Source organism: Mustela lutreola, chromosome 1, assembly GCF_030435805.1.
Source record: "Mustela lutreola isolate mMusLut2 chromosome 1, mMusLut2.pri, whole genome shotgun sequence".
NCBI classification, from domain to species: domain Eukaryota; kingdom Metazoa; phylum Chordata; class Mammalia; order Carnivora; family Mustelidae; genus Mustela; species Mustela lutreola.
This window is the reverse complement of record NC_081290.1, coordinates 6,547,522-6,560,389: the sequence shown is the minus strand read 5'-3', so window position 1 is coordinate 6,560,389 and position 12,868 is coordinate 6,547,522. Positions and strand designations below refer to the sequence as shown.

The 12,868-nt window shown below is 39.5% G+C and overlaps 1 protein-coding gene across 2 annotated transcripts in view; it reads right to left on the bottom strand.

Moving 5' to 3' along the window:
- Positions 1-12,868, bottom strand: part of NUP54 (nucleoporin 54) — a 36,421-nt gene that overhangs the window by 16,981 nt on the left and 6,572 nt on the right. For both annotated transcript variants that reach the window (XM_059158993.1, XM_059158985.1), the window contains 5 exons: positions 9,392-9,618; positions 7,168-7,355; positions 5,595-5,791; positions 4,229-4,283; positions 3,465-3,558 (listed from right to left, as the gene is read on the bottom strand). In XM_059158993.1, the coding sequence (XP_059014976.1) occupies positions 3,465-3,558; positions 4,229-4,283; positions 5,595-5,791; positions 7,168-7,355; positions 9,392-9,618 (761 nt within the window). The remainder of the gene's footprint in view (positions 1-3,464; positions 3,559-4,228; positions 4,284-5,594; positions 5,792-7,167; positions 7,356-9,391; positions 9,619-12,868) is intronic.

Genomic DNA, 12,868 nt, shown 5'->3' with positions numbered 1-12,868 from the left:
AAAGAGGAAACCCATGGAATGGGAGAAGATATTCACAAATGACATTACAAAGGGCTGATATACAAGATCTATAAAGAACTTCTCAAACTTAACACCCAAAAAACAGATAATCAAGTCAAAAAATGGGCAGAAGACATGAACAGACACTTCTCCAATGAAGACATACAGATAGCTTGCAAACACATGAAAAAATGTTCTTCGTCATTAGCCATCAGGGAAATACAATTTACACCAGTTAGAATGGCAAAAATTAACAAGGCAAGAAACAATAAATGTTGGAGAGGATGTGGAGAAAGGGGAACCCTCTTACTTTGTTGGTGGGAATCAAGTTGGTGCAGCCACTCTGGAAAGCAGTGTAGAGTGTCCACAAAAAATTAAATATAGAACTACTCTATGACCCGGCAATTGCACTACTGGATATTTACCCCAAATATACAGATGTAGTGAAAAGAAGGGCTATATGAACCCCAATGTTCATAGCAGCAATGTCCACAATCACCAAACTGTGGAAAGCCAAGACGCCCTTCAACAGACGAATAGATAAAGAAGATATGGTCTATATATACAATGGAATATTACTCAGCAGTCAGGATGAATACTCAACTTTTGCATCAACACAGATGGGACTGGAGGAGATTATGCTGAATGAAGTAAGTCAAGCAGAGAGAGTCAATTATCATATGGTTTCACTTGTGGAACATAAGGAATAACATGGAAGACATCAGAAGGAAAGGAAAAGTGAGGGAGGGAAATCGGAGAGGGAGACGAACCACAAGGGAGAGTTGGACTCCCGGAAACAAACTGAGGGTTTTAGAGGGGAGGGGGGTGGGGGATGGGTGAGTCTGGTGGCGGATATTAAGGAGGGCACGTATTGCATCAAGCACTGGGTGTTATGCGTAAACAATGAATCTTGAACACTGTATCAAAAACTAATGATGTATGGTATGGTGACTAACACAATTTTTAAAAAAAAGGATCACAACTTTAGCCTTTGCTTTGGTAAGACCTTATAAATAAAAGTGTTTAATTAAGAAAATATGCAAGAGGCTGCTGGGAAGATGGCAGAGCAGAGTAGGAGGACCCAGGGCTCACCTCTTGCTGTGTGGCTGCCTAGAGAACACCCACATCGGCACAAATAACCCAGAAAGCAACCTGAAAACTGGCAGGACAGACTCCACAGCCCAACCCAGACAAAAGGCCAGGCGAGGAGACCCACTGCACGGTGCCACAAGCCTGGCAGTGTGCACGCAGCCCAGACAAGGGCCGGCATCACTCCAGAGCGAGTCCTGCTCCAGGGAGAGGGGAAGATGACCACAAGCCAGTCCGGCTAGGAGTCCAGCAGTGGGCTAGGGCAGGCAGCTGGTCTGACTGCAGGCCCCAGCCACCAACAAAAGCTTCTCAGGGGACAACACAGGAAAAGTGCCTACAGTTTGGTGCTACTTCGTCTCTGGCAAACACCTGCTCTGACTCAACTCGAGCCCAAGGCAACCCTGGACTGGCCCACTAACACCACAGGCACCAGGCTCTGCCCACAACAGGCAGAAAGCCAGTGCAGGCTGTACCGAAGGCAAACACAGCTCGCCACGTTAGGACACCCCCGTAACAAAACACTTAGGAGACACCCTTGATGCACCATTTTCTGGTGGGGACACTGCAGTGCAGGACCTCTTCATAAAGTCACTACCTTCAAGTGCAGGAGACATAGCTGAACTTCCTAACACAGAGACAGACACAATAATAGACAAAATGAGTAGACAGAGGAATATGTCCTAAATCAAAGAGTAGAACAAAATCAAAGCAAGAGACTTAAACGAAATGCAGATAAGTAATCTGATAGCGAGTTTAAAGTAATGCTCATAAAGACACGTGCTAAAATTGAGAAAAGAGTGCACGACCTCCATGAGACTCTCCACCAAGAGATGAGACATAAAAAAGAACCAATTACTGATAATGAACTCACTAGATGAAATTAAAAACAGACAACCTGGAATAAACAGCAAACAAGAGGAAGCAGAAGAACACATCAGCCACCTGGGAGACAGAGTAATGAAAAGTAATCAGGCTGAGCAGATGAGAGGGGCAAAAAACACCCAGAATGGAACAGACCCAGGGGACTCAGCAACACTCTCAAGCATGACAGTTGCATGACAGAGATCCCGGAAGGAGAAGAGCAAGAAAAGGGGACAGATTTGTCTGAAGGAATAAGAGCTGAAAAAATCCTCAGTCTAGGGAAGGAAAGAGAAATCCAGATCCAGGAGGCACAGAGAGCCCCCCGACAAAACCAACACAAAGAGGTCTGCACCCAGACACAAAGTAAATAAGATGGCCAAAAGTAGTGATAAAGAGAGAATTTTTAAAGCAGCAAGAGAAAGGAAAGCAGTTACATACAAGGGAAACCCCATATGGCTATGAGTGGGTTTTTCAGCAAAAACTTTGCAGGCCTTAAGAGAGCAGCATGATAAATTCCAAGTGTTAAAAGGAAAAAATCTAGAGCCAAGAACACTCTATCCAGCAAGGCTTTCATTCAGAATAGAAAGAGAGACAGAGTTTCCCAGAAAAAGTTAATGGCAAACCAGTCACGTCACCATCACACACGGATGCCATTGGTCTGTGAGCCCCAAATCCATAGTCCAGCTGCCCTCCAGCCTAAGTCAGCATGCACAGCCTGCCACGTGCTCAATGCCAAGTTAACATGCCTTTACCTCAGACTGCCAGGGACTCAAACTGATACTGTTCTCCTCAAATTCCAGCCCCTGTGCTCAAGTCTGTGCACAAAAGTGGGCAAAATTATAACAACAGAATGAAGCAACCCAAATAGTGACACTAACTCTGTTGAATATATAAGGGTTATAAAAGGAGTGTTATACGCTAAGAATATCTTGAACAAGCACATCAAAGGACAATACATACAGCATGATTCTGGTTAGTGAAAGAAACAAACCCAGGAAAAATAAAGTAAGATGAAAACAGAGAGGGAGAAAAACCATAAGAGACTCTTAACTACATGGAACAAACTGTTCCTGGAGGGGTGGTGCATGGGGGGATGGGGTAACTGGGTGATGAGCATTAAGGAGGGCACGTGATGTTACATGTAACTGATGAATCGCTGAACTCTACCTCTGAAATTAATAATATACTATACGTTAACTAATTGAATTTAAATTTAAAAAGTACCCCCCCACCCCAAAATAATAATAATATGCATTCCCCGGCTGCAAAAGGATTATAACAGCCTAATAGCAATGATAAGCCAACAATTCTAAATTCTTTGTTAAAATATACAAAATCAGATTTACATGATTTTGGAGGCTCTCTACTAAGCAGCTGCACAAAACTGTAATTGTTAATTTTACAGCATACTCTGTATTATTTAACTCTAAAACATAATAGTAATCCACACAGTAAAAAGTGTCTATAATCTTTTTTACTATTGCCAGAGGCAGAGAATGAAGCTAAATGCTTACATCTAATCTGGTCTGATGCTGCTTAGTCATCTGGTCTTGAACCTTCAGTCTTCGAAGAAGTTCTTTGAAACCCACCATGGGTACAGGAATTAACCTGAAGAAATCCAAGTGGTCAATTATCAGATCTTAAGCCTTTTACTATTATTACAAAGTACCAGAAATTAGGGTTTTTGTAATAACATTCATGTAATTTCACAATAAATTTCTAGGGTTCAAAGACAGATCAATGACTATGAAATCAACAATGTTAAATCACAGATTTTTTTCAACCTTCTTACTTTACAAATAAAGAAATAAAGTTCAGTCAAAATTTATACTTTTAAAGGCAAAATTAGGGGACGCCTGGGTGGCTCAGTTGGTTGGACGACTGCCTTCGGCCCAGGTCATGATCCTGGAGTCCCGGGATCGAGTCCCACATCAGGCTCCCAGCTCCATGGGGAGTCTGCTTCTCTCTCTGACCTTCTCCTCATTAATGCTCTCTCTCACTGTCTCTCTCTCAAGTAAATAAATAAAATCTTTCAAAAAAAATCTTGTAAAAAAAAAATAAAATAAAGGCAAAATTAGGGGAATGATACTCAGATTCAAGGTTTTCACCATACTGTATAGCCTTGTCAGTCAACAAGTAGGCTCCCAGCCCAACGTGGGACTTAAACTTACAATCCCAAAACCACGAGTTCCACGCTCTACCGACTGAACCAGCCAGGCGTCAACATTCCCCAGCAAGTATCAGTCTGTCCGTGGGAAGACGACAAGGGCGTACTCACTTTTCTGAATCCGGGTTGTCCACCTTCGCTTGTTCCCAGATAATAGGATCGACACCTACAAAAAGGGGAAATCGTTTTTCTGAAAGAAACTATTCTCTGTTTTTATAGTATTTGTATGGGAAAGGCCTTCCTAAAATGAGATTTTAAAAAATCCAGAAGCTATAATGAAAAATGACTATTCAGTATGACAATTACAAAAATGAAAATTTTTGTTAGGATAAGCTTTGAAAAACATTGTAGACTGAAAGGAAGTATCTACAACCTATAGGATAATAGATTAACCTTCAAAAAACAGAAAAAGCGCCTATAAATCAGAAGGAAAACAAAAATATCTAATAGAAAATGGGCAAAGGACATGAAATGTTAATTCACAAAAGATAGAACCACAGCTAATATAGAACCATATTTAAAGATGCTCAAATGATTAGAAATCAGGAAATGCTAATGAAAGTAAGTGATTTTTGCAATCAGAATGGCAAAATTAAAAAAGTGATAATCTCATTGCTGGCAAAAATAGATCAAAATGAGAAAATATTTAAAAAGAAAAATACGAGAAAAAGAACATGTTTCTTTCACAGTGTGTATACGACTTTCTTTGGAGAGCAACCTGGCAGTAACTAACAATACATAAAATATACATAATCTTGACTCAAATTTCATTACCAGAGAGCTATTATATTTACAAAGCTGTTTAACTGTTGCATAGTTTATAATGATGAAAAAGTGGAAATGACATAGAAGTGAAGTGAAATAAGGTACATCTGTGGTATTCCATGTAGATTTTTAAAAAGAATATTTACCAGTGTGTACTGGTATGCGACGGGAAGGGCCATGATATACTACAACTGAAAAGGCAAGTCGCAGTAGATGTACAGTGCAGAATCCTTTTTTGTTTTAAAGGACTTACATGTACATATGCTGTATTAAAATCACAGGTAAAGGACTAATAAATTATTAGCAGTAGCTATTTCTGTGGACAGGAGATTAACTGGATCTGTAATACAGTCAACCTAGTTATGCCGTCTACAGCATCTTTTTTGGTGAGAACACTTATTTAGGTTCTACTTGAATTCTCAGCCCAAGTTAGAAGAAAATAAAAATATTAAAAGTAAATTACCTTGGGGTAAATGGATTATGGATTATTTCTCTTTAGTTTGTCATTTCCCAACATTTCTAACAAGCATATTAACTATAAAATACAAAAGCTAAATGAATTAATACAATGAAAACATTTAAAACTTTGTCCCGAATTAGAAGACATGATAGACACTGGTTTTATTAATAACCAACTAATACCTCCCAAAATAGGGGAAGCCTTTTTATCTCTAAATCTTTCATTTTCTCAAATCTGTGACTACAAACGTACCAGCAGGAGGATTCTGTAAGAGTTGTTTGATTTGCGCAGGAGAAAGTTCAGTTCTAGTCATAGAAAGGGTTACTCCAAGTTGCTGCAACTGTGTTTTTATATTCGTTTGTTCAAAATGGGCGTATAGTGTTGTAGCTGGAACTCTTCTAGAAGTACCATTTGGAGAACGCTCAACAACATAGATGACGACTTCTGTCCTGGGAGACAAACAACCAAGTCATAAAACAGCACAAAACTCACAGCTACAACTCAGTATCAATGTAGCATGCGATTTTCGAAAGGTACTAGCAGAATTCAGAAATCGTTTTAGAAGAGAAAATATTTTCTTAAATCTTGGAAAATAAGGAATCCTTACTTAATGTTATGTTCACTTGTACATCAACTTAAATGATAGTTAAAATGAGACATATGATACTTATAAAAGGTTTGCTTCACTGCAAAGTCCTATGTAAATGTTACTATCTTTTCCAGAATTGAGAAGTACTTTGGAGATTCTGTTGAAGTTACCTGATCTCAGTTATTATAGTTCACTAATTCTTCTAGGGGCACCTGGGTGGCCCAGTGGGTTAAGCCTCTGCTTTAAGCTCAGGTCATGATCTCAGGGTCCTGGGATCGAGCCCTGCATCGAGCTCTCTGCTCAGGGGGGGAGCCTGAGTACCCCCCTCTCTCCCTGCCTCTCTGCCTACTTGTGATCTCTGTCAAATAAATAAATAAAATCTTAAAAAAAAAAAATTCTTCTAACCCAACATATCCCAGAGTAAATGTTTTTACCACTAAGTATGAAAATTATACAGAAGACATAAGAAGTAAATGAGTCATATTTCTCCATGAATGAGTATGCACAGTTATCAATTAAAACTTCTAATAACATCTTTGTGGCCTTTGATTTGCACACACAGCCATGATTAACATTTCTTCCTGTTTCTAAACGAAAAACCTAAGTAATCATTAGTATCCGGTAAGTTAAGAACTCCCAAGATTAAGGGGCACCTGGGTGGCTCAGTTGGTTTAAATGTCCAACTCTTGATTTCAGTTCAGGTCATGATCTCAGGGTTGTGAGATCACTTGGCCTCTGCACTGGGTGTAGAGCCTACAAGATTCTCCCGCCCCCTTGCCCTGCTCCTCCCACCTCTGACAGACAGATAGATACATAAATATATATAAAATAAAAGTAACTCCGGGGGCACCTGGGTGGCTCAGTTGGTTAAGCGGCAGCCTTCGGCTCAGGTCATGGTCCTTGGGATCGAGCCCAAGGCTCTGGGACCATGCTCAGCAGAGAGGCTGTTCAGCAGAGTCTGCTTCTCCCTCTTCCTCTGCCTGCTGCTCTGTCTACTTGTGGTCTCTCTCTATCTAATAAGTAAATAAAATCTTAAAAAAAAAAAAAAAAGTAACTCCCAAGATTAAGCAAAAAAGCTTTTAAACAAATGTTGTTATAAATACTGAATAAAAACTAGCTGAGTAATAATATTCTGCTCAAAGATTTAATTTGTGCTTTATCAGCAAAAATGCTGTTGGCTCCCTCTCTTTGGACCAAGGGGCACAGAAATAAGTAGTACATTTAATGTATACTTACTGATCATCTGGCAATGTTTTAATACCCTCTACATTTACAGTAAGGGTCTGGTTTCCTCCCAAAACTTTATGCAATGATTCTACCAACTGCTGTTGTTGGCTTCGAATATCTGTTTCTTTTTTGTTGAAAACTAAAACCACCAGCCCATCTTCATCTTTATTATTGGGCATACAACTATATCCTACTGCCTGTAGAATGACAAAACAAACAATATCAAAACTATGTACAGATTTTACATCAGATGTTTAATATTAATACGTTAAGTATCTGCTAAAACAGGGAAAATGGTTTAATGGCTGCTAATGAAGGAAATAATTATTCTTGCCACCACTCTGTGCCCTAGGTCATCACACAAGGATAAAGAGAAACTATTTTACCCAAGAATAATATAAACTTAGAGTGAAACTAGAATTTCCTCTTCAACAGAGTAACCAAATAGCCTTCCCTTCTAAAAAAGTTTGATAGTCATTACTGTTGGGTGTTTCTGAACTCTGATGAAACAATTCTGCATGTCATTATAAAAATGACCACAAAAGTCATGGACCGAGGCCTAATTTATTTTACTATATTGACTTATGGAATCCTAAGCTAAGTTTTAGATAGAGCGAAGATATGATTACTATAGTTTTTTCTAAATATAACTACTTTTAAAGTAGAATAACACCATCAAACGTATAACACTATAAAGAATATCTACATCGTTTTATGGGTTCATGTCATATAAAACTATATAAAGCATGTTACTTTTTAACATATAAAATATGATAAATTATACCTAAGGAATTACTCTTTTAGATAGAAGCCTTTTCTTTTGTCACCACTTATAATGCGACTTTTTAAAAAGATTTATTTGTGTGGGAGGAGTAAGGAGAGTGCGACAGACTCTCCAGCAGACTGCCCGCTGAGTGAAGAGCCCTCTGCAGGGCTGGATCCCATGACTCTAAGACCATGACCTGAGCCAAAATCAAGAGGCAGATACTTAACTAACTGAGCTACCCAGGAGTCCCATAATCCAACTTCTAAAAAAAGAATTTAAATTCACTCTAGACTAGTTCTCATTTTACCATATGTATGTTATATATCAACTTAAAAAAAGTTATATCCAATCTATGTCCACTATATAGCTCTTAGTCATTACACAAAAGTATTAAAATTCCAATTATATACACTTAAAAATTCCTTTTGTTAGAGTGATAACATGTTTTAGTAAGAGAAGCTGGTCACTTTCTGTCGTTCAACCACGTTGAGAAGGGTCTGGCCCTCAGGCTCGCAGCCCCACACACAGGCTTACATACACGTACTGATTACAGACACAGGCAATAAAAAGTAGTTTGGTTTTGTTTTCTTTTTGTGCCACTGAAAAGTGGCTGGGGTGCCTATGTGGCTCAGTTGAATAACGGCCTGACTCTTGGTTTTGGCTCAGGTCAGGATCTTAGGGTTGTGGGATCAAGCCCCAAATCAGGCTTCACAGTCCTTTGAATCTGCTTGGGATTCTCTTGAAGAATTCAAGATTCAGATTCTCTTGAGAATCTGCTTGGGATTCTCTCCATCTGCCCCTTACGCCGCACACGTGCACGTTCTCTACGAAAACCTGTAAACACGTCTTTCAAAAAAAGTGGCTGGAGTACAAACTGGATTGCAATATATTATTTATGAAAAATATGCCATCGAGTTGACCTAAATACTCTCACTGGCTAACCAAACAATCTCTGAGAAGTCGAATTCAAAGGAGAAGGTTGTTGGGTAGGCATGGAATCAGGAAGAAAAAGATTATACTGTTTTAATGGCTTTAGCATCCAGCTATAATAGTGACAACAGAATGATACCTGCCAAATAGAACATACAACCTGTCTAGCCAGTACTCTGCTGGCCAGAGTACACATTCCGGGAAAGTGTTAGATGATTCTCACTAAATTCTAGTTTTGGGTCCCTACTTCACAGATGCCAAGTAGACCACCCTGCTTCTAACGTGTTTTCCTCAATTTTAAATTACATTCTGATCATCCCTTTCCCTTCATTCATACTCTGGTCACCTTCAATCACATGTATGTAAGAAAGCACTTCACCTTAATAACTTCTGCATCCTTAAAACACAAGTGTAATTGTACCATATTCAAAAAGTACTAAAGACAAAGCAACTGTTTTCTTCATATTATTTTAATCCAAATATCACATTCTCTCTTACACACACTCTTCAAGGGAGGATCAAAAGAAATACTAATACCTTAAATCGGCAAAAGGGATTTTCTTGTGTGAACTCCACTGGTGGAATGTTATTGTTGAAATATCCTTTTCCTGTTCCCCAAAAGGCCTGTAGTTGATTCCATTTTGCTAAAATAGCATCCCTCTCATCTCCTAATAGCGTTGGAGCAGAAAGAGCACTTGCAGTATTTATCAGTTGGTTGGACTGTGTAGGAGCTTGTGTGGGTTGACTGAAGAGACCACCTAATGCTAGAAATGTACCCCATAATTAGTATTTCAAAAAAAAAAAAATCAATCAATTCAGACCCTAGGTATAGTAGGCAGAATAATGTCCCTTCCCCCCAATGTCCTCATCCTAAACCCTGGAACCTGTAAATATGTTACTTTACACAGCAGAAGAAACTCTGTAAATATGATGAAATTAGGATATTGAGTTCAGACTACCCTGGATTAGCACTTAGTGGGCTCAACACGATCATAAAGGTCCTGAACAGGGAAGAAGGAGGTCAGAGTGAAACATGAGGATGAAGGAAGGGGCTACAAGCCAGGAAATGCAAAGAGAGACTAAAAGCTGGGTAAGGCCAGGGAACGGATTCTCCCTTAAAGCCTCAAGAAGCAACAGCCCTGCCAACATCTTGATGTCAACCCAGGGAAACCCATTTCTGAATTTCTGATCTCCAGAACTGTAAGATAATAAATCTGTACTGTCTTAATACATACACTAAGTCTGTGATACTTGGTTATGACAACATTAGGAAACTAATATACTAGGACAACCCTTAGAGTCACTATCTTCTCAACACAAGCACTTCCACTACCGGTATGTCAGCTGGGTTCATATCAGACCCACATCAAAAAATGCACATACGGATATGATATGGCGAAGTAAAGTGTGTGAAGCCACAGAATGGGTTTTTAAGCCTTTATTGCTATTATACGTGTAAAATAAATACAAACTGGAGGGCCTGAAATAAGCAAAAAGAATCATTATACCAGTGTTTCATCAGTACCAACGTGATCACTTCTCCTTACATGTAGTAAAAAGAACAACAAATGAACTCATCATCAGGATTCTAAGCTAAAAGCTTTAGCAGGCTGCGAAGCTTTGGGCAAGTCATTTAACTTCTCTGTGCTACAATTTCTCCAATAGAAAGGATAAACTTGTTAGATCAGATCAGATTCTCCAAAGCAGGAGGCAAGTAACCCCAGTACAAGACCTTACAGCTGTCCAGCAACAGCTGGGTCACTAAATGGACTAATGCACATGACCAACAGTTATCTTTTCATGATCTGATAATACACTTTAAAAGTCTCAGTTTGGTGCCAGTCTGCCTTTAATGACTCGCACCTGCTTATTTCACATTTTACCAAAGGAAAGAACAGGGCTCAGAGCTTGAGGCAAAAGTATTAGCTAGAATCTGCTAACACTATGACATTTTCTCTGCACTTGATTTCAGTTTTCCTGTCTTTATAACAAATGATACTGGTTTTCCATTTATAGCAGGAGTACAAATCTTCCTTTTAAAATAAATATGTAAAATTAAAAAGTAAAGTGACTTAAAGTTCTTAGTAATACAAATGGTACAGAGAGAACAGAAAAACCACGAATACCAAAATGCTCTGAGTTAAGGGCCGCTGTATGAGCCGCTATTTAAGTATTCTTCCAGGTCGACAGGTTCTAAGTACCACAGGGTCACTGGAGCTGCTACAGGGCTAGAGAGGGTCTCTTGTTACCCTCCAGAGAGATGATATTAATTTCCAAATGGGCACATGTAAAAATTGTAAAGAATTGGACTAGAAGCCAGAAGACTTGAATCCTGGTTATTATAAGCTCTATAAGCTATTTACTGTAGGGGTACCTGGGTGGCTCAGTGGGTTAAGCCTCTGCCTTCAGCTTAGGTCATGATCCCAGGGTCCTCGAATCAAGCCCCACAGGAAGCCTGCTTCCCCCCCCCCCCCCCCCGCCTGCCTCTCTGCCTACTTGTGATTTCTCTCTCTGTCAAATAAATAAATAAAATCTTAAAAAAAAAAAAATACTTCAGCAATCAAAAAAAAGGGGGACGAAGAGAGGAGATGATTAAGTGTGGCAAATTCTGACTTTTGCTGAATCTATTCAGTAGAATCGGGGTCATTTTACTCTTATTTTTGTGTTAAATTTCTCATTTAAGTAAAGAACAGTAAGTATTCATTGGATCTGAGAGGACTAATGATCTTAACTATGTGAATACAGAAAACAGAATCCGGATCAGTGCGAGCTGAGAGGTAAGAGAAGACAACAGACAGAGAGCTCCCTTTTCCTAGTTCATGTTTATGAAGAGAGGAGCAACTGAAATGTGACTGTGAGATTAAGGTTGTTTTGTTTTGTGGCCACTGTTTTAAGAAAAAAAGAGACTTCAGGTTGTTTAAATATGGGTAAGAAGGATCCTTGGGGAAAGAAGCTGAAGACCGTGTTGGGGAGAAGAGTGTTGCCAGAAGAAGAATCCCCAGTCCGAGTGTCCCTGGGAAGAATGAGATCCACAGCACAAGGAAGGGTTAAAGGAGGAGTATGGAGGGAGGCAGATGAGCAGATCTGGCAGGGGGAGACTGAGGAACTGTAGTGCAATGAGGGATTTTATCTTCTCTTTGAAGTGGAGGTCAAGGCCATCTGCTGAGAGAAAGAACAGAGCAATCTGAGATCTGAGAAGAATAAAGGTCTGTTACAGAAGGTGGGAGAATAGATTAAATAAACTTCCAAGGATTGCCAGACAATGCTGAGGCTCCAACTTACATCAGTGATTAAGAATTTAGAGGTACTATTCAATCTTTTGTACTGTGTGGTTTTCTCAAGCTGCACCTAGAGAGACAATTGGGTTTTCCTGTGCTTGGGATTTTTTTAAACCCTCAGGCACAGGATACAATGACAAGAAGTTTAGGGTATTGGCAACCAGTGACTAGTTAGCTAATTAGGGAGGACAGTGAAGATAAGAAGGAGCTGATGGAAGAACAGAAAATGGCCTAAATGGTCTAATGGTCTAACGGTCTAAATGAAAATGTCACCAGTTAAAGACCTAATGAGGTCTAGGAACAGCTGTATTTGAAGTATTTAAAAAGGCAGGCTAAAAAAAACAATAGATTATGGGATGCTCACATTAGTGATTTTGAAATTAGAACATTTTCAGATGTTGCCAAGGCCCAGGGTAATAACTGTTTAAGAGAAACGGAAGACGTCTTTGGAATAACAGGTAGATGGCAGGGCTGTGTGAATATACAGCCATGTGATGTTTAAGTAACCCAGACAGAGAGAAGCTGAAAAGAAACGGAGGACTAACAGCCAGCTGCCAAAGTTTTCAATGGATAAGAGGTACCGTCCAGAAGTCAGCAGCTAACTGAGATTAGACATCGCACAGAAGGTACAGCCAGAGAACGTGCATCTCATACAAGCAGGGGTTTTAAGAATAACGCAACAGCTCCATCGTCTTTGCAGATTAAACTCGAAACTCCTTACAGCAGCAGCTCCCAA